This window comes from Rhea americana, unplaced genomic scaffold (genome assembly GCF_003343005.1).
Source record: "Rhea americana isolate MKP2758 unplaced genomic scaffold, rheAme1 scaffold_4, whole genome shotgun sequence".
NCBI classification, from domain to species: Eukaryota; Metazoa; Chordata; class Aves; order Rheiformes; family Rheidae; genus Rhea; species Rhea americana.
This window is the reverse complement of record NW_028186534.1, coordinates 4,890,181-4,912,405: the sequence shown is the minus strand read 5'-3', so window position 1 is coordinate 4,912,405 and position 22,225 is coordinate 4,890,181. Positions and strand designations below refer to the sequence as shown.

The window sequence follows — 22,225 nt, the reverse complement described above, 5'->3', positions numbered from 1 at the left end:
TTCCTGATTTCAGTAACATTGCTGCTCTCAGCAAGGGCTGAGTGAGAGCTGGTGCAAGTTATGGTACCAGATCTAAATGCCAACGTAAAAGAGCACTATGCTCTATTTGTATATCTGTGATATCCTGCTGAAGGAAGTAAAATATGAACAGGTGCAAAGAACTGGGAGAGCCAGCATAGGCCAAAAGGTGCTTGATTTAGCGAGGCTGACAAAAAGAGGGCAAAGAGGCAATATGTCTGTGAATACATTGAAAGGTAAACATTAGAGAACTATTTAAGTTAATGATTGTGGCTGGCTGTGAGCCAGAATATGTAAATCAGACATGAAAGCGTGAATGCAACCTAAAGATGACTTTCAGCCAGAAGAATGAGGTTTCCAAAGGAGTCATGGTGGCAGTAAACTAACCCAAGTTCAAGAAGCTCAATGCAATTGTGAAAAGAATGTACCATTTTCTTAGTGATCTTTTGCTCATTGAAGATGGCCTGAAAGCATGTCCAGAGAAATTTGAAATAATACTTATCTGTATTGATCTGGAATTTATTTCTAATTCAAGTTGTTAGAAAAGTTTAAAAACAGTAATTTCTTCTAGAGATACAGAATATCTATTTCCTATTCTTTATTTATTTGTATCTAGAAGTCTCAGTTTTTTTCCATCTATAATTCTTCTATCTTCAACTTCCCACTAGCAGGTCACCAGAGTATATTTAGGTTTAGCATCTGAAAGAAATGTTTACCTTTCTGTGCTGATGTTTCCTGAATTCTCTTTCTTATTTAGAGACCGTGACTACCACCTAAAGACCTACAAATCAGTAATCCCTGCCAGTAAGCTGGTGGATTGGCTCATTGTACAGGTAAGCAAATATTAAAATGATGCTGCTCTTGACAGATAGCTTAATTTTTCAGTTCCATTTAAAAGTAAATACATATTTAGTTAGTACAACATAATTAAATATATTCAGATTCTTCAAACTTACACTCATGTTTTCTGTTAGTCTTCATTTGGTGAAAACTCAGAATTTGGCAGCGTAAAAAATAAAACTGCCTTAGCCAAAGGAATGATGAACTGAATGTCCTCAGAGATCTTTTCCATTCCTATTTCCTGTGATTTTTGTGAAGACACTCAAAGCAATGTCTCACTTAATCTAGGATATACAGAACAATTTCACTAAAGAATTAATTTAGAGTTTTATACCACTGCACTGTTATCCTGAAATTGGAGCTGCCCTGTATTTACCTGGTAATTATGGAGAAGTGAATGTAGCTTGGGGAATTTAAAATCTAGCTTTGATAGTCTTAAGCAATCTAACATTTTGTTTTCATCTTAAATGATGGTCTGGCTTGCAATCACATTAAGCCCATGCGTACTGCCTGAATGAGGTGAAGGGAGGCTAGTCTGAACGCGAATCAGGCCCTGGCAGCCAGAAATGTTGTCTTTCAGAAATGTTTCCTGCAATTGCATTTGACGTCTTTCTACATTAATAAATTAGATAATATTTAAGGCACTCTGTGCTAAACAGCTGAATGAGAATGGAGTAGTCAATTGCTTTCTTATTAAGAGTATAGAGAAGGGCAAACATATTGGCGCTGAGATTTTCATATCTGTTACATGTGATTTAATAGGGTCCTATTTGTGGAAACCTGAGATAAAAAAAAAAAAAAAAGTCTCCTTGGCCAAAAAGGAGAGATGTAATCAGGCTAATCTGGCCATTATAATAGTTAAACACAGTGCTGTAGGCAGTAGTAAGACTCAGATGGCAAAGTAAAAGATCAGTTCTAGATCTGGAAAAAGCTGGGTCATTTCCTTCCCTATTCATTCTGGTACATTAATCCGKCCTTTGGTTTTGCTGTTCACTGAACTTCTCTTTACATTAGGATTGAACCAGATTGTCCTAAASCCAGAAATGGAGATATAGGAGAATATGCCCTTTATTTCTTGTATGCATATATGGATATACATACGTACAGATGCAAAGACAAGGGAAGMTGCTTCTGTGCTTAGTTAAAGGGGAACATTGTTAAATATTCAAATTACTGTCTAGGACTCAGACGAATGCCTGTGTATGTGGCTAAATCAATTCTTGCTCATAAATCCTTGCAAGTAGTAATTTGCATGGAGAGTGCTTGTTCTGGCTATACTATCAGCAGATTTTAGTGGGAGCTGTTGAATGCTCAGCTTTTTGCAAAGCAGTGCATTTTTTTTTAAACTGCTCAAATATCAACTTGTCAGTTCAAATTTAGGCATCTATTTTTGAATATTTTGGTGATGGTTGGTGTCTGATTTGATAACTACACAAGCTACTGAAAAATGCTGGGATATATTCTTTTCTGCTTCTGACAACTGATATGCATCATGATTTTCATTTGGAAATGGTGCCTAAAAAGTGAGGACTATTGTTTCTGTTAGATTTAATGACACAAGGATGACTATTTTGAAGGAGGGTGTCTCTGATTTCTGTTTGCAATTTAGAATATAAATGCCACAGGGAGCCTTCCCTAATAAGAAAGCTGTTTTTCATTTCCTTGACCTTTAAAAATATTCATAAGACTGAATAGTGGAGAAAATTAGGGACTTTTTTTATTCAAAGAAATGATGTTAACTGTGTTTCATACCCTGATTTTCCAACCTGAGAATTGCTACATAGTATGCCTCTCTCAAGAGATAAGTTGGGTGCTAACTGAGGCTTAATATTGTGTACATTTGGTTAAATTCAAATGTGATACATGTTCTTACCTCCCGTGGGTTGCACGTGCGCAGTCTGGGACGGGGCAGGCGTTCAGAGCGCTGCTACCAGATGTGCAGTGGGCCTGTGGCTCGGCAGACGTCAGGGCACCGCAGGAGCTGRGCATCGCTGCCTGTCAGGCTTACCAACGTGTCCTGCGACATACTAGCACAGCGTATTCGCTACTAGGGAGTTTTCGCATGTGAGAGAGGATGGTAAAGGGCTTTCCTAATGACTGGGAGATTTAATGCTGAGCTTACTTGATTTTATTTTATTTTATTTTATTTTATTTTTTTTGCTTATATCTCTTCACAACACTGGATTCTGTGGCAGTTGCCTCCCAATTATTGTATTGGGAAGAACTGCTACATAACATTTAGAAGTACATACAGTGTACCTGATACAATCTATTTTTAGTTATCTTTTACATTTAGAAAATGCTTTTTTGCCAGGGAAATATTTGGAGGCCAAGTTAACTGAGCAGATAATCTTGCAGTATAACAAGTGACCACTGGTCASCAATATCTTTCATCTGGGAAAGACCAGTGGTTCCTGCTGATTTTTGCCAATGATATTCAGAATTCATCTGTTTGCTAAAAAGTATGGCCAGCACATTTGTAAAAGTCTTCACCTGTGGCTACAAAGAAATAGATGCATACTGAAAACTGGACATTCCTTGTGTTTAACCAATTTGTTCATGTAAAACTTAATGCTGTTGTTTCAGATACATTTGTAAATTTGCAATTCACCTTTGATACCTGTTCTGATACATTGCTCTTAAAGCTTCTGGTGGTGAGCAACTGAATCATTTGTTAGTAGGTCTGCTGTATGAGAAAACAGAGCGCCACTGCGGTTTTAATCAGCTTGACCTTCAGAGTTCATATGCACTGGTTTTACACAGAGGTTTTTCTCCCCTGGGTTGAATGTAGATAAGATCTCTCAACCACGCTCTCTAAGAATTGTTTTATTATCTGTGGCTAATGGGTCCTAAAGTCAAACACTAAGATTGCAAATAAAAAGTCTTTACATTGAGGTAACATTATGTCTCTGTGGGTAAGCAGCTGCTTTCCAGAATCCTGGTCTTTGTCCTCCCAGTTCTGTAGGAGGGAAAAGATGTTTATATATTTATATTTATATATACATATATATATATATTTGAATGAGTGAATGAATGGGATTCAGTTGGAGGGAGGGACTTTTTTAATTGCTTGCTATTGTTCCTTACAAAGAGCATCATGCTAATTTCAGAGCCACTAGYCATGTTGTGGAGAGGGGAAATAATTTAGTTTAGGAAGTAGTCTGAGGTATAATATTTATCTTCCTGTTTCTAGGGAGACTGTCAGACGCGGGAGGAAGCTGTTGCACTGGGTGTTGGACTCTGCAATAATGGCTTCATGCATCATGGTAATGCACCAATACCCCTTCCCACACCCAATTAAAGGAGCTCRTACTTCAGTCAGATTAACTGACAGTGTCTAAAAAAGCCTTTTCTATAGGCTGTGCCACATATGCTGACATGCAAACAACTGCAGACAGGCCCATCCAAAAAGCAGTCTTTGAACTTACACAAAATGCCTGAGCTAATACCTGCCAAGTGGACYCCCATACTCACAGCTGTGATCAGCCCAGCAGTGATTAGACAAACTAAAGGGGAATATTTTTCACTGCTTCTGTATCTGGGCCACCAGACTAATGCACAAGCCAAGCGCTGTCCTGAAGCGTCACCCAAATACTCTCAGGTACATGAGGTGAAATCCTCTAATGCTAGACTGAGCATTGGAAGAGAAGAAAGAGACCTCTAATCTCTCTCTAGAGCATTGGAAGAGAGGAAAGAGACCTCTAGTCTAGTTCCTGCTACTTGGACACAAGCATGAGCCTCAGTGCTGAACCCCTGAAGCTTCCAAATCTTAAGTGCCACACTGCTGAGCTAAGCATCATCCCCATTAACGCTGCTGCTAACCTAGGGAAGTAAACAAACCACATCCATATGAGTTTCAAATTGGGCATACAGACTCCTAAAGGTAAAACAGCGTTTGTTCAATGAATTGGCCAATTGTAGTCATAAATAACATTTACTATCCATGTTTTGAATAGTGGTTTTTAAGAGCAGACTATTATAATAGGGAGTTTTCATAGTGCTTGATGATAAGAATGTAAGAATAATCAATTTTCTTTAAAGAATCTATTGTCTTTTTGAAGACGTTTGGCATTCACAGCATCCTATGACAAGGATAAATGAATTAAGAAGCATTTCCTCAAGTTTCAAAATAGTCACATGCTGGTTTCACTTGATGCCCTCAGGTCTAGTATTTGAAAACATGTTAAACAATTTTGCTGTGCTTCCAGAATTTTATAGATCTTATTTCCCTCTCAGGTGATTCCTTTTCAGTTTGAAAGATCTTAGTCTATCTATCCATTTCTCTTTCCTTTATTCAACCTTTTTACTCCTCTTTGCYCCTTTTCTAGTTTTACCATATGCTTTTTGACATGAGGGAGAGGTACAAGTTAATGTGTAGCATCTTTCTTGCAAGAGGATCTTTCACATTTTATATGTATTCTACCTGCCAGGGAGGTAAAACATCATATCATGAGCTACTGTGCAATGTGAAGAAAAGTGTGCACCTAAAATACTGTAGTACCTTAAAAATACAGAGCTGAGTAGCTGGTTGAGTGGGATGTATCTGGTCTTTGTTCTGCAATAACAGGGGAMATACTTAGCATTTCCTTGAACTTTCTTTTTTCTTTCTCTTTCTTTCTCTGTGTAAATGCATGTGTGCATTTCATATACATTGTTTCCAGTCCTGGAGAAGAGTGAATTTAAGGATGAATCCTCGTATTTCCGCTTTTATGCTGATGAGGAGATGGAAGGTACCAGTTCCAAGAGCAAACAATTACGTAATGACTTCAAGCTTGTGGAAAACATCCTAGGAAAGAGCCTTCTGGTAAGAAATACGTTAATTTAACCCTTCACCTTTCTGTGAAATTGGTAGTTTAAAATAGTAAAGTAGAATGAAAAGGAAAATTATGATAGAGCAGAATTAAAATGGGGCAATTACAGCTATAGCTAGACTTTCCTTCACTRCAGCAGTGCTAGTTCTAGAGCTACTTTACTGTAGACCTTCAGCTCATGTGGCTCCAATCTGTAAGTTGCTCCCTTCTCCACCATGTGATGGGACCTATTGCACAGACACTACCTGGAAGCATTGCTTCTACAGGTCACTAACACACACGTTCAAGTGCATCATTCAAGCAYCTGCCTATTTCTGGCAGGTCTTAAGAGGAGACTCAGAGCAAGGGCCATTTTGTCTGGGCCACAGCCCAGTCCCTTTCTATTCCCATGAAGCCTCTGTGTGCATGTGTGTGTGTGTGTGTGTGAGAGAGAGAGAGAGAGAGGGAGAGAGAGGGAGAGGGAGAGAGAGAGAGAGCCTGGTAGAAAGGCAAGAGCCAGAGATGTCTCAGCAGGCACCATATGTCTCCAAGTTCATTGAGCAGGCATCACACTGTTAGCGTGATGGAGGAGGAAGTATTGTGCACTACCGTCTTGGCAAAGGTCTGATAACAACTTTAAATACAGTTTAAAACATTTTTAGTATGGGAGATAGATTCAGATGAGAGTCAAGTGACTGACCAAGACACAGATCTTTCAGGACATCATTATCTGAGCAACAGAAATACATCCTGCATGACTGGATTAAGTATCAGTCCTTATCACATGTGTAGAAGCAATTTCCAGACAAAATTGTTCTTTACGTACATGCTCTTACAACATTACTGTTATCTGCAGATTCCCACTCCACTAAATACCATCACTGCCTTACTGCACTGAGATTATTCTAATGCTGTTTGGACTTGGTCATTGCATCGGTGCTTGCTCTTTGTTCTGAGAYCCTTGTTTAATGCCAGTGGCTCCAKGCCGATCTTTTTCTTCCTTTGAACGTTGGCAAAATGCAGGAGCAGGGTGAAAGCCTGGGTCAGAAAAAACAAGAGCAGAATTGCTGGAAAAGATCCAGAGGTCCATTATATGGGAAAATTTTCCYTGTGGTTTATAGAAACTTCACCCTCTCACTGTTGTCTTGTCTCCAGGGAGACCAATTTGTGTTTGTCTCAATGATCAGAAGTAATATTTAAAGCACCATGGGCTCTCAAAATTTTTCCTGTGTGCATCCAAGAACAGAGATTGGAGTATCAGGTTAATATATTTATTCTCTTGAAAAGTTGTTGGATAAAGGGAGGCAGTTAAAAGGTGTAATTTACTTTGAAGCACTTAATGTTGGGGGAGGGAGGATTTCCTGCAATTTGCAAAGCACTTAGAGATCAGWTTAATATAAATTGGTGAGAACTGTCATTATTCAGGTATATTTAATTTTCCTCCTTACCAAAAAAAAAAAATAGTTAGAAGAAAAAAATTAACTAGTATGTTTCTTYCAATTTCTTCTATTAGTTCAAGGCACTGCTGTTAAAAAGAAAATGCCAAAACCCAATATTATGTTACCATTGAAGTGGGGATTTATTTAAAGTTGTTTGATTCTACTTTCTGTAAATACAGTGGTCATTTATTACTATTCACTAAAGAGACTAAACAAACTGTAGCCTCTTGAGCAAATAGCAAACCTTCCACATGGACCATTTACTAGTGATTAATCGTAGTGCCTAATGAGTCCTTTCATTCACTCCATAATTCAGTAACTGAAATATTTGGAACAACAATAATTGTAAAGTTACTATTATTGTAGTGCAAATGCAGTCACTTCTGAAGGAGTAAACAGTATGAAATGAACAGCACATGATGAATAAAAAAATTTCCCACTTAGAGGGCACAAATTTTTTTCCAATGAACAGCAGTCATGCTAAAGTTCTGAGCTGCACTGATTTTCACAAATAAATTAGGAGTCTCCTGATGATGACCTTACAAATAGCAGTACAATAAATGCATTGCACTTATCTATAAACATATTTGTGCCTGATTTATTTTTTATTCTGTRTTTAGCAGTTACAAGCAGCTGGACTCCTGGGGCTTTGCTGTCTTGCCTCTTCATGGTTATAACAGGGCATCGATCGTTCTCATCCCCAGGTCCCAGCATAGGAAGTTTAATGGAATTCATCAGCACTGGCTTTTGAAACGTGCTTTTCTTCTGTTATGAAATGCTCGTTGTATAATTGAACAAATCCCACCCACTCATCTAACTTAGCTCTGTCAMAGGAGATCTTGCCCTTGAAAGCAGAAAACAAAAAGCTTTGGCAAATATAAACAAGAAATGCCAAGCAAAAGAGTGCTTTCAGTTTGCAAAAATACACTTCAAACGAAGTTTAATACTCATTTATTTGTGCAGTTGTTTCTTATTGAAGGACAGAAATCTTGACACRCTGAAAAAATACACTTTTTTGCGTATTTGAAGAGAATTTGAATTTTGGATTGATTTCAAGCATCATGACTTGATTACTGTCGTGTGGTATTAACTTGTGATCAGCACCTCTACTTGTTAGCCTGGGCCTACCATAACACAAATTAAAGCTGGTATCTTAGAACTGAATATCAGAMAAAGAAAGCTGTCCATCTCCTTCCTTCTTCCAGGGCATCCCCTATTCCTTATTATTTCTCAGTAATGAATTGCAGTAGTTGCAGGAGAGGAGTAGAAGTGACCCACTGTAATCACAGCAAGGGCTGTGGCATGTCCTGAAATTCAGGTCATGCAGGGGCCTGATTATTGTAGCATATTCATTGAAAGCCAGTGGTTTGAGCACAGATGTCAGCAATAACTGTTTTGCTTTTTTTTAATCTAACTTGTCACATGAAATCACAGTGCAGCCTGAGCAAGGCATTAAGTCACTCCATACCTCAGTTTACCATCTGAAAAGGAGGCTACTAAATCTTATCTCTCCACAGGGGTTTGCTACTGCTGTTACATCTAGAACTAGCTTTGAAAATTAAAAGTGTTAAATAATCATTATAATTCAGCACCTCAGACATCAAGTTTTTAGATACTAAGTAGTATTATCATTTGAGTTGATGCCGTTTCAATTTTAAAACAGCTAATCCAGCATACATACCATTCTCCTTAAAATTCTTATAAAATTATAGAGCACATTTATCCTATTCAGATCATAAATAAATAATATTAATTTGTATTACTAAAATAAAGCCAAACTTGCTTCCTGTAAAAATCTTTTCCATCTTTAATTATTTCAGGAGAATCATTCTTGTGTCTTGTGCTAATATATAATGACCTAATTCTGCAAAATTTGTGCAGAGAGCGAGCTTCCTGCTTGCTCTTCATTACACTAGTGTACCAAGGTCTACAGTAGCTTGAGAATTCCAATCACTGATTTAAAACACCCCTGGGAACAGAGCCACTAGTGAGAGCCCAACCTCTAGGGATTTCTGATCTTCCAAGGAGTCAATAACAAGAGGCATCTATCATGCAGGTGTATATTGCCAGATAAGGGCTTTGGGGTGATTTGGATAGTAAAAATTTCAGTGAACTGTGAAGCAAAAACCATCCTTTAGGCAGTAAACCTTAAACTGTTGAGAATGGCCCATTCAATTTGGAGGATCACAAACCAGAAGRAACTTGTAATTCTTTTGTATGTATGAAACCTATTTTACTAATGTGACAAAATATACCTTTAAAGATAGTAGCCCTAAGGCCAGCTTAGATCCTGGAGCTGCTTCTTATTGACAAGAGGTTTTATCATTTCAAATTTTGTTTTATTGCCCAGAGCTGTGAACTTTTGAAAGTCTGGGGATAGCAAACTTGTAGGTGAGGTGGCAGGAAAATAGATCTCTTCAAATGAATTTGAGGACTACAGGAAATATGTGAATTTTGTGCRTGTGTGTGTGTGTGTAACATTCAGGGCTGTCATTATCTAATAAAACACAGCTCCTTAAGAGATTCTCTCCCAACTCAAACTGTTCACATGTGACTGACAGAGAGGAGTTTACACTGGAGAGCTATAGAGAGGGATTTAGGTCCTGAATTCCAGTGTGGGAAATGAGGCTCTCTTTGTCTGTGCTGCCCCTTCTGCTGCTGATGTCCCCAAGAGTTTAGGCTGAGAGAAGCTGCCTCTGTCTGTTTAGCCTGAGTGTTAGCAGCAGGTGGGGGAGGCAGCCAGGGGTGAGGTGGATCTGGTTCCTTCACCTCCTTTGCTGGGGCAATCTTGGTGCCCAACCCAAGGCTCTTCGTTTACATGCACTGGGAGGGTTCAGCAAGCGTGGTAGGTAAACCAGACACCTATCTGTTAAAGTCTTGCTCTCATGGCATCAACATGACTGCAAGCAAGATGTATGCGATGCTGGAAGCTGCAGCTGCAGTTGAGGACCACCTGGCATCAGGCCAAGTTACTTCATGTCTCTGTCATCTTCATTCTTCTGGAAATCTGCCACAGATATTGAGCATTCCCACACCACATGCATTTTCTGACTCCATAATCCCCTTCACATTGGAAAAGGGAGAAGGGAAGAGCTACCAAGCTGGCATCGTGACCCACACACCAAAATGCTTCGTGGGTATAATGTATACAGGTATAATAGACTGCACTTGCTAGTTTTTGTTTGCCTCTCCCTCCACGCTCCCCATCTCTTTGCCAGAATTCTCTTTGAATGGGTTCTGACAATGTTTACCCTCTGGTTTTGATTAAACCAGATGCTTTTTTTCTCGTATGGTTTCATTTTTTAATGTGGTAGTTGATCAGGATTAAACAGCTGCTGCCTTACGTTCAAAAGGCCGTTGCATTTCAGGGGCACAGAAATAATTCTTATACATGGCAAGTAAGTTAATTGCTTTGGACTCCTTAGGGATGAATGGTATTCAGCCATGGAATTGCAAGGTATTACTATTTTATAACAGGGAATGAATCATAGGCTTCTCTCAAGTATTGCATTGCGGCAGAATATGATCCATAGTCTCCCATTTTATAAGAGAGTGTTCCCAGTACAGGAAAATGCGCATACAGAATGTGAGACTTATTTCTTTACAAAACAGTGATAAAGTTCTTAGTGTTGATGCACTTGGGTCTTTTTAATTTATTTTGGTTCTTTGCTTTCAAACAATRCCTTTTGCTGTACTGAGGAACAGAGGAGGTTAGGTAGGTCATTAAAAATGATGGCATATAAAACATCCTCATGAGTAGTCATGGTRGCTGCACCCAAGAGATCATGTAAGTTTGTGTAGCTGCTGGCTTGCTGGTTTGGCAAATCAAAGCCTCCRAACTTCTAAGGATCTTTTTTGCATATGTTTTCACAATCCAACAAAAGAAACTGAACAATCCCTTCAAACRTAAGATGAGAGTTGGATGTAAGAGCTATCCTAGCAATTTTGTATTTAATCTCAACTGTGAGAAGATAAAAGTACACATTATATTGGTCTGAAATTCATTGCACTTGCAGTAGTAAAAATATAACCAGTGATGTACCATTTTTTCTAAGCAATCTTTGTGTTGAATATGCTTAAATAGCACTGTTTTTGCAAGTATTTTGTTATTTCAGTCTTTTTACCTTCCTGTCCATCATTAAATCTGAACATCATCTGATGAGAATTTTTTCTGTGCAGGTATATTAAGGTCTTGCATTATTTTAACATGTCTGCACGGCTTCTGCAGAAAAGGGTGATTCTAGTTCTCTTATCTCTTTATAAGTGCTTTCTTGTAAAAGGAGAAAGCTTGTAAGCTAGTGGCATTGACTTCAATAGAAAAAGGCCAATATTCTTAAATAGTGTAGGAATCACCAGAATCAAGAGATTAATCCTCTGTAATTTTTATCTCCCAGTGGCATGCTAGATGATAGTTATCTTTTCCTTTCAACTCGATTCTGATTTATTAATTGTTTCTTAAATGTTAGTGTTAGCTCAAATGCAAGATGTTTATCTGGTAGAACTTCCACTTGACCACTTATCAGAAGCCAGTCTTGTATTATTTTTTAAGATGGAATGTGAATTATTGTTAGCTTTTTTCATTATAGCAAGCYGCTAGAAGAGGATGAGTGAAATACATTTTTTTCCTTGATTGATATATGATTTWAAAAAAATATTGATAAAGCTGAGCTGTGTGACCTCAGAGAAARTAAAAGGAGCAGATTTCCAGCAGCAAGAGCAGCAATCTTCTGCCAAGCAGAAAAGGTGCAAACTGAGCACGACACCCAAGTCCAGTATGTTTTTCCTAACACAAAGCTGACATGCTTGGTCTCTAGGGGAAGGACCTCAACGTGTCTGAAATCATTCTCGCTTACCAGCAGACTAACTAGGATTTTAACCCGCAGACTAACTAGCTATTACAATGTAATTTATGTAGTGTATAGTGTTATCTACTAGAAAAAGGACTGAGATCTCCAATCTATCTGAAATTGATAGCTAGAAAGGAGTCGTGGTTTCTTTGTTACTGGGTACATAYGACATAGAAATTTGCATGGAGGGTATCAAAAATAAATGTCTAGMTTTTGATCTGTAAGTACTTACACCAAAGGAAAATATTGAATGTTAATGTATTCTGTAATCKAAAACTGAAGAATCTAATCAAGAATGAGGGGCTACAATTTAAAACCAAAATCAAATGAGAAATAAAGCACCCATTTTTATATAGAGGAAGTGATTAACCATTGGAACAAACTCTTAAGAGAGGGAATAGATTTTTCCCTTCTTAAAGATTGCAGATCACAGTTGGGTAGCTCTGTGGAAAATGTGCTCTAATATACTAAGGCCTTAGTGCAGAAATAACTAGATTAAGTTTTATGACTCATGTTATGTAGGAGATTCAAATCAAATGGCATAATAGCCCCTTTCGGCCTTAAAATTCTGTGTCAATCATGGCTTGAAGTGAAAAGTCCAATTTCTTAACTCTGTCTTTCAGCTAATTCCATATTTGTGATGCATTACACCATGCTCTTTTTGTTTTTAAGATTTTACCAGAAGAGGATGACTATGGATTTGACATAGAAGAAAAGAACAAAGCAATTGTGGTAAAGTCAGTTCGACGAGGGTCTTCTGCAGAGGTAAGACTTTCTATTATTTGTAAGTATTTTGGTTTTAGTRGCTTAGAATTTGGTACCTAAGGAAGCAGTAAAATGCTTTGAAAGCATACAAAAATATCCTTTAAAATTCATTAGCTTAATTTTAAAGGCAACTAATAGAAAATTGGGAGTCTTCTACAATTTCTCTGGTAATAAACTCTGTAAATTGCTAAATGTTTTGACACCTTTGAATGACTTCCTTGGTCAATATTTTTGTTAAGTGATAAGATAACAGCAGCATCTGTGATAATAGTGTATCTCAGGTGCGTTAGCAACATAAATTTGAGGACAGAGGGTTTTAGATTTGCATTTTCTCCTTGCATATACTGATCTTGCTTATGAGCCCTGAYATTTTTGAAAAGTACTAATCAGCTCTGCAGAATGTATTCACGTTACTTCTTTGAGGCACACAGATAGCCCAAAGGTCATATGATCTGAGTATTTCATAATCAGTTATTTATCCATACAAAACCCTTGAGCAGATAACACAACATTACCCTATTTTTACAGATTTAAGGCACAGACAGACTGATGGTCTATTTTTTAAAAGGTATCTAGGTGCCTTTTAACAACTATGAATACAAAATCAAGGACTAAATGACTTGCCCAAGYTGTCACAGAAAACTGTGGTAGAGCATGGACAGTATTTCTAATTAGAAGTCCAGGACAACCATTATTGAACTTTGAAGGTCCACATTTGTTTGTGGATCACTGCTTTAYAGTACGTGTAATTTCTGGGTGATTAGCTCATTGCAAATAGCTGAAGTGGACAGACTGATTTTAACAAGTTGAGTGTGTCAAACAGGAGGGAATTTTGAGGTGAAGTTTAATATTAGAATTAAATGATCTTAGTGTTCTTGATTCTCGTTTGTTTTATGGTAACCAGAGAAACTGATCCTGTGCTCTACCTCATGCTCAAAATCAACAGAGGTTGGCCAAAAAATTTATTAATCTAAACCCCCACTGTAAACCATTGCCTGACAGATAATCCTGCTGTCCTTTCTTTGGCTAGCTGCCTGTAGAATGTCCTGCAAATCTGTTTGTGTTTTAAGACAACAGAAGCACACAATTTTCTAAGGAATCTTTTTCTAGACCTTCCAAGACAAACCATCTGTGACCACGTTCCCATCTTTTCAACTTGATCTTAAAAATATTGCTGCAGAAAAGAACTAGATATGCATCCCAGTGAGCTGGAGGGCTGTCAGCTCATTTTGGGAAGACCTGATGTCCAGCAGTGATGCATTTCATTATATTCTTGAGCTTTAATTGCTTTGTGATACTGCAATGATATCCAGCATGTGGTTCGGCGTGGCTTAGCAGCTGCAGGCCATTTAGAAATCCTGTGCCTGCTGTCACACTCTCCAGGGACAAAAATTAAGACATGCAGCTTTGCTTCACAATGTCCATCACAGTGCATTGCTTTCATTAGGACTGTCAGACTTTAGACCAGAATAAGATTCCAGGTCCACCAACTGAAGTAGGGACAAATCTGTTAGTTGCATAGTTTTATTCAAGATTAACACATTGTTTTTGAGTTTGGGAYTGTGATCTATTGTCCCTAGTGTACCAGCAACAAAATCATCATGCACAAGTTGTGGTGGCAAACAGCACTGAAATTTATGCACATGCAACGGGGAGTTGTTTGTGTTTTATTGAAAAATCAGACTTCCCAAGCATTATTTTTTATTATTAATATCTTTTTTCTTTTGATGCTTAGTAAGACACTATTTTGTGAGCTTTTACCTTTGCCAGTGTTCCTAATATATTCAGAAGTCATTGAGAAGCATCAAATTGCTGTGCTAACAGGATACTCAAATCGCAATTTGGGAATTATTTTTCCAAAGTGCACGTTCAGCTTCTCAGATTTATCTGTAAGATTTAGAGTATTATCCACCCACTTCTACTTCTGACCTACAGTGATGAGCAGCTCTCGCCTGGGACTCTCACCTGTAGGAGTTCTGCCTTACCCATGCGCCTGTCAGCACCTGGCTGTGATTGTAGCGCTTGCTCAGCTCACCTAGAAGTAGAGTCAAAAAAAAAAATTCCCCTGTCAGTGTTTGATGGACGTGGATTGCTGCAGAGACCCACGCCTAGCCCAAGTTCCTTTGTCTTTGGAAAAACATCATATAACCAGTCAATGTCTCCTCAGTTTGTACCTTGTCTTTCTTTCTAAGCCAGTTCACTTACAGGTTAATTATAGCTGGGCTTATTCACACAAGTTTTGATCCTGGAGCTGATTTATGAATGATACAYTTATCCTATCAGAAAGAAGCAACAGTGAAAAAATGATCCTTTAAGGAGGWGTGGTTGCTGTCTTACTCTGAGCAGCCAACTGACAAGCAGATGTCTGGTGTCTGAACGGAGCGTGTTCGACAAGCAGCTAGTTGGCCCTTGGCCACGCGGATGAATAGCAGATAACAAGCTGCTGGCATCTGGGAAAAGGCCGTGGCCTGGGTCCAGACCGCTGCATCGAGTCGTCGTAGGAAGCATCCATTATTCACAAAACRCAAGCTCCGTGGGCAGTGTAGGTCTTTACTCTGTGAGAGACATGCTGTCACGTTCCCCTTAGCCCGGTTACTTCTATCCCACTAAAGTAACAGGTTTTTATCTGAACGTGTTAGTTTGTAGGGCTTAATATGGGACAGTGGAATTCATACATTTGTGTGCAGGCTGGTGTCTCGTATGGACAAACGGTCAGTTATAAAGAGGACATCGACAGGTAGAATGATTGCAAGTGTGCAGAGATTTTAGCTAGTTTACATAAATCAATTGCATGAACTATACTGAGAAAAGCAGCCCTTAAATGTAATGAATTTAAAGATATACATTATTATTATGCTGAAATATAATTGAATGCAAATAGCAGGAAAATTTCCATTGAATTATAAACCAAAGTTTATAAAATTCTATCCTAAGTTAAAATGCAGCTCTGTTGTTATTTGTACATATTATCCATGTTATGGATTGTTTTTAACCAAAAAAAAAGGGAGAGGGAAGGAAAGAGAGAGGGGGGAAAAAACATTTTTTCCAGACATACAAGAGGATGTTATGAACCGTAGAGAACTAAACTAAGGAGAGCACTTTATAGTTTCTGCTGTTATAGCTTTGACTTGAGCAAAAAAGCATAGATTTTTGTAGGTAAACCCACCTGTGACATTCAGACCACAGAATATATATAAGAAAAGTGAGGGCAAGTATTAGCAAAGTCACCCAGGCTTTCCAGTCCTATACTTCCAGATTTGCTTTTGCCATAGGTCAAAGTTTTATATCTGGCATGAGATATAGGCAATAATGTCTAGACCTCCTTTTTCTATGTCAAGAAATTTGTCCATGGATTCCAGGTGGAAAAGTGCTTGTGCTCAAGACTGTAGTCACATTTAGAAAAAAATCCAACTGTTGGAGAAGACACTTTTCTCTAAAGAAGAAAAAAGTAACCAATAAATACTGACTCCCAGGGAAGGATGACAGAAAATCTGTTTGAGTTTACTAAGAGTGGGCAATAGGCTGAATGAATCATTTCTTTTTCAGTTACATATTCAAGATGAAACATTTGAACCAAATTAGACTTTAAAGTAATAGGAAAAAATCATAATCTGGGGAGGATTAATAATTGGGCCCAGAGATTTTTTTTTTTTACTTCATTAAAAGGAATTTGATATTTTCTGATATCCWTAGACTTAGTCAAGTTGTTGTTATGCACATTTTCACTAGTATTGATTGTTAAGTATTAAGGTTATTGTTCAATGGGCAGAATAGGAGACCTGGGTTCTGTTGTTAGAGCAGCCTCTGACTTGCTCTGTGACTGCGGCCAAATAACTAAAGTTATGTGAGTTAACTAAAATTAGGCATTGAAATGAAAGTGTTCTGGCTTTTTGAGACGATGAAAAGCCCATACTTCTTTTAGAACAGAGGCAGGTTTTTACCACCACAGGTAGTATGGACTAGGTCTGTATTAGTTTTGCATGGCTAGTGACTGAAAACTATGTTCTTGGCTCCTTGTGCCCCACCTGTAGGATGTGGGAAGTCCCACTTCTGTATTTCCCTGGGTAGCACAGCTACTTTGAAGCCTTATGTTAAAAAAAAGTGTAACAGAAAAGTATGATGCATCTGTGAGATGGGGTATCTATACAAATATTGGCAAAAYCTTTTGGTTTGGATAAATACGGATGGCTTCTAAGGGTGAATGACAAATGATTTTATAACTCCTCTCTGTGACATGGAATACGGTATATGCAGTGATCCTAGGAGCTTCCCTCGCAGGGAGCAGCTGGACCTCTCAAAGCACACCTTTGTAGCAGAGACCAGAACTTTGCTGATCTGACGTTTCCTGTGGTTGTTTCATTTGCAGATGGCTGGTCTGCAGACAGGAAGGAAGATCTATTCCATCAAYGAGGACCTAATATTCCTACGCCCATTTTCAGAAGTGGAAACCATCTTAAACCAGTCTTTCTGCTCACGAAGGCCGCTTAGACTTCTGGTAGCCACCAAATCCAAAGAGTAAGTGCCAAGATGATGGACAAAGAAGTATATCTAGAACTTTCAATTTTTTTCTACTTTTTTTTAGTGAGAACTGTGCAAACATTTTACCATGCAGAAGCTGCAGTTCAATAGGAAAAACAAATGACATAAATCAAATAGATGCAAGAGGCACAGATCATTCTCAGTGATAATCTTTGTGCCTCTAAAACAAGATGGGATGTATTTTCTTTATACCACAATTAACTTTTGACCAATTTGTGCACAAATAGGACTGAATCACAAGAATTGTTATGCTATCATAGTCATTCGGACTCTAGTACTAGTTSAAGGGAAGGCAATTCTCACCCCATTAGAGCCTGGCTTATTTTTGGCAGTTTTATACGGCACTGACCATATCAGTCCATACAGTTTTTCAGTCCGTCTCACAATTATGCTTGGTCCTGTTAAGGTCTCATGAATTATTAGATTCTGTAATCCCAGAATTTGCCATAGAATTAAATCTGTCACTTATCATTTGATACAGAATTGCAGAATTTTAGTCCAGGATCTATTGATTTTTGTTCTTGGAGTTGTTTTTAATGGAATGAGTCATCAGCTAGTGTAAGTCAACACAGCTGCACTGAACTTTGCCATGAGATGGAAACGAATATCATAAATATCAGAGAAGGTTTCTGTCCTGTGTTATTCACTTRCAGATTTAATAAATTCAAAAGTGCCACATTTTAATTAACAGACAATTTGCCATCTGTCGCACCAGAATAGCACAGTCCAAAAGCAGGATATTGGTCCAGGTACTCGCAGGGTGCACACTCGCAGGGAGACATTGCTAATGCTCAATGTCTCTGCTCACTGAAGTTTCCTCTGGTTTAAAACCTCCTGCTCAAAATGAAAAGGCCTACAGACCACAAGACTTTCAGGTCYGTAGAGGCTTGCAAACACATAACACAATTCATTTCTTTTAGTTAACAATTATAAGGGTATTGCTTAGTATGTTTTCACTCTGCAAACACGTGGAATTTACTCCATGTTTTACATGGAGTATTCACAGAACCTGAGCTTTGAGTCTGTCTTCAGACAAAAACTCACTCATCATATTCATCTTCCTGACACTCTGCATCAAGACCATGTATTGCAGCTGTCTTTAATTTTAAATTTCCACAAGCTGAGATAGTATTCCATATAGATACCCAGTCTGCCACAACTGGTCATGGAAAAGTAAAGTCTTAGCTCAGGATYGCTGTCTTGCTTATTGTTTGCTTGTTTACTCTTTACTCTTTATGTCACTTTAACATTGTTTTAATATCACTTTAATTCACAGAGTAGAGTAAATTACACTGAATTCCTTCCAAATCCTATAAAGCACAAACTTGCAGTTTTACTACACAGTGTAAAGTAACTCTGTCTTGCACATGTGGATATGTTGATTCAGAACTCTACTTGTTGCAGATGATACATTTTATCTCAGTGATTATTAAAATCTAATTCCATGGTAAAAATTGCTAGAAGGCTTTTTACAGAAGCATTAGCCCAATTGCTTGAGTATGGATGTCTCTCAAAATTGGCAGTCCCAACTAACRTAAGTGTTGGGAAATCTGTCATCCATCTCCTAAGATTACTAAGTGGATTGATTTGCCTTTGGGCCTAACCTTAGGGAAATTAGAAAGGATAGAAAATATGAAGAAAGTCTACATTGCTGCTGCCCAAGTTCTTTCAGTCTTTTAGATATTTGAAATAATTCTTTGAAGTTGTCATTTCAGCAATAAAGTATTAAAAATCATAATCTGCAGAAGCAGTAGCTGAAGTGGTAAGTTAGATCGTGATGACCACATTGCTATTTGGGATTAGCACCTCCCTTTATTGGCTTCTTCACATACATTTTTAAAGGAATCTTTTCACTTCACTGTGCACTGGGGAGCATGGTACTGCAGCACTGTCTGGTCTTCTGTGCTGCACTTCAGGAAAGACTGATTGGAGTCCGGGGACAGTAATCATCATCATCATCATCATCATGTGGTCTAGGAAACATCTTGTAAACAAAGATTGAAGAGCTGAGGTCACTAAGCCTACAGAAGAGACGACAGTAACATATAAGTACATCAAAGGCTGCTGCAAAAGTTCTCTTCCACGAACAGGACAAATAGGGCTTTAGTTAGTGCAAGGAAGATTCAGATTAGACATCTGGAGAAACGTTCTAACAGAAGTAGTGGAAATAGATTGCTAGGAAGTTTGTAGAATCTTTATCTTTATATGTCTTTAAAAATAGGTTAAAGAGACATCTAGATACAGCTATTTCTGCCTTGGAGAATGGAGCGGGACTGGACGATTTTTTCAGGCTCCTTTATTTATTTGCAAACTGTGCGAGTGTTTTCTTTAATACAGAACACAGTTGTGAATGCCAGTAAAAGACATTGTTAGAACTGCTCAGAGCTCTGGCACGCTAACAAAATGCTGTTTTATTTTCTCCTTGATTTTCCTGCAGGATTATTAAAATCCCAGATTGTCCTGAAGCACTTTGCTTTCAGATACGGGGAGCAGCACCACCATATGTTCATGCGGTAGGAAGAGGTAAGTAGAGACTGTGGTATAGTTAAAGTTGGAGTACAGCTAAGTGTGTGTGTGAGAGAGAGAGCAAGATTCAGAATTCATTGTCAAACTAGTTCTAAATAAGTTCTAACAACATATTTTAATAACTGTAATGCCTAGGAACCCCTATCATAGACAAAAATCCCACTCAAATATAAAACATAGAACAAAGGGGTGATTCCTGCTTCAGAGTATTTAAAATCTAAATGCAATCTAAGAATATTGTTTCATGATAATAAGCTGAGCGTTGGTCACTATCTCATTGACACAAACCAGGAGTAACCTAGTTCCACTGTAGAAGCAGTTTGCTAGTATTACACTCCTCAGGACTGCAGAAAGGCTCTGGAGGAAGCATGGTCACTTGAACTCTTCCAACCTCGAAAAACACCTGCGTAACSATCCTAACCTGGTTGCCTGTAAGACCAGTAAGCGATAGTTTACAGCCACAGGGAGTAAAGAGTTAAAACTAAAGCGTCTGAGAAAAATTCAAGGCATGATTCTGTCTGCTACTTCCTCGATTTGTTGTCGGTGGTCAGCTATAGTGRGGACCACTGCCGTTACGAATGCGCTGACGGGCTCTTCAGAGGACAGACCGTGTTTCTTAATATTACAGGTTATAATGTCAGGCTGGAAGGCTACTTTTCCCTTTATATTGGTTTATATTGCTGTAAATTACCAATATAAGACAGAGGCAAACTGTTTGGTCCTTTTAAAGGAGAAAACAGTTTGCCAGACACGTCACCAGTTCTGTAACTGAAATGCAAACTGAGCTGCAAATAAAGCAGGGTTTTTACCTTTATTTTCAAGAAATGCAGAAAATATGACCTCTCRGCTGTGTACTACTTCCTTCCTTCAGTATAATACATGCGATAATAAATATGCATAGCTAGAATATAGAAAACAGTCAACACCTAAATGCGCCTAGCAACATCCTCAGGGAGGCATATTAATACACCCTTTCATATCAGCACCTATAATCACTTTTTAACAGACTAAAGAGTGCAAACTGGAAGTGTCAGCTAAGATGATTTCCTTTTTTAGGGCTTCACTGGCAAAGCTCAGATTGTGTTTGGAGTAAAAGTGGGTGAATTTTAAATTATGGTGCCTTAAAAAGTTAATCACCTTAACTGTAGATTTCTAGGAGCTGGATTTGGATCTGAATCTTGTTCATGTGAATCTGGAGTAAATCCACTGAAGTTGATTACTTTGCTCTATACTTACTCAAATTTTATGTACATCATAATCTTGCTGTTAGACCCTGGTAAATGGCATAGCAGATAAGTGTTCTGCATCATTCAGATGCAACAAGTTGAAACATATATAACTGTTTACATTTGTAGGCCTTAGCTAACATAAATATAAGGCTATAAGGACCATCTAAGATTCCCAAATGATTTCCCGTAGGAATTTCAATTCATAGCATAAATGTATTCAGATCTTGGGGGGGGGGGGGGAGGACTCTATTTTTCCCAGCACTACCGAAAATATGAAAGATCGATACACAATGTTTTCCTCATTCAACAAAGCATTCCTAGGATAAGTAATTAGCAAAACCATGACAGCCTCTGAAATAGCTTTGCTTCCTACTTGCCTTAACCAGAACCCTTTGTAACCTTTCCAGCGCTCTCTTCCACTGTCAGATAGATGGCTTCACTGTCTGAATCCTCTCTTTTCTCTTTTTCAGGATCTGAGGCTGCAGCTGTAGGCCTTCATCCAGGGCAGTGCATTTTGAAGGTTAATGGGAATAATGCAACACATGCAAATTATATTGAAGTTCTGGAGCACTTTACAGCGTATAGGACCAGACAACATGAAGCACTGGTATGAATACAAGGCCTTAAAGGAAATATATTAATTTCTCCCCTTCTTCCATTTTTTATGATCCCTAAATATTCAGAAAAACAGCTTAAACAAATTTGTTTTGACTTAATTACTCCTGTACCAATGTACATGTAATGATGATGTGATTAAGAGAGTGGATAGCCTATAGTTGGCTGTAGTTGCCAGATATCTACATATAACACACCAATTCACCACACTACATAGACTACTACGTATTATTAACTATTGCTAAAACTAAAAGTGCATCCAGATATGGGTATAGATTTTATACACTCCAAAATTCAAAGGAAGGCTGGGGTCAGCTTAGAAGATAGAAAATTGACATCCAGGTTCACATTTGTAGTCCAAACCTAGAGCAATCAGGCGTTTTTACTGAGGTCATAGTTTAAGCCTGTATCTTTTGAAAGGGATTGTACCAGTGGGTATACAGAACACATGAGGATGCTGAGGAGGACAGAGCCCAGCAATCCACATCCAATGCCTATCTGAATGGCAGTCATCCTGGGTCCAGCAAAGAAGAGCCTTCACTGGAAGGAGATGCAGAATCGGATCCCCTACAGAACAGCCAACAGGAATCAGGTAAAGATTCTCATGGATGAAAGAA

The 22,225-nt window shown here is 38.3% G+C and overlaps 1 protein-coding gene across 1 annotated transcript in view; it reads left to right on the top strand.

The window, feature by feature from the left end:
* The window catches only part of PREX1 (phosphatidylinositol-3,4,5-trisphosphate dependent Rac exchange factor 1), a 103,209-nt gene that overhangs the window by 57,258 nt on the left and 23,726 nt on the right, over positions 1-22,225 (top strand). Inside the window, exons 15-22 of the mRNA XM_085314251.1 lie at positions 776-851; positions 4,052-4,124; positions 5,520-5,662; positions 12,607-12,699; positions 17,066-17,214; positions 19,676-19,761; positions 21,464-21,600; positions 22,029-22,200. Coding sequence (XP_085170377.1) covers positions 776-851; positions 4,052-4,124; positions 5,520-5,662; positions 12,607-12,699; positions 17,066-17,214; positions 19,676-19,761; positions 21,464-21,600; positions 22,029-22,200 — 929 coding nt within the window. The remainder of the gene's footprint in view (positions 1-775; positions 852-4,051; positions 4,125-5,519; positions 5,663-12,606; positions 12,700-17,065; positions 17,215-19,675; positions 19,762-21,463; positions 21,601-22,028; positions 22,201-22,225) is intronic.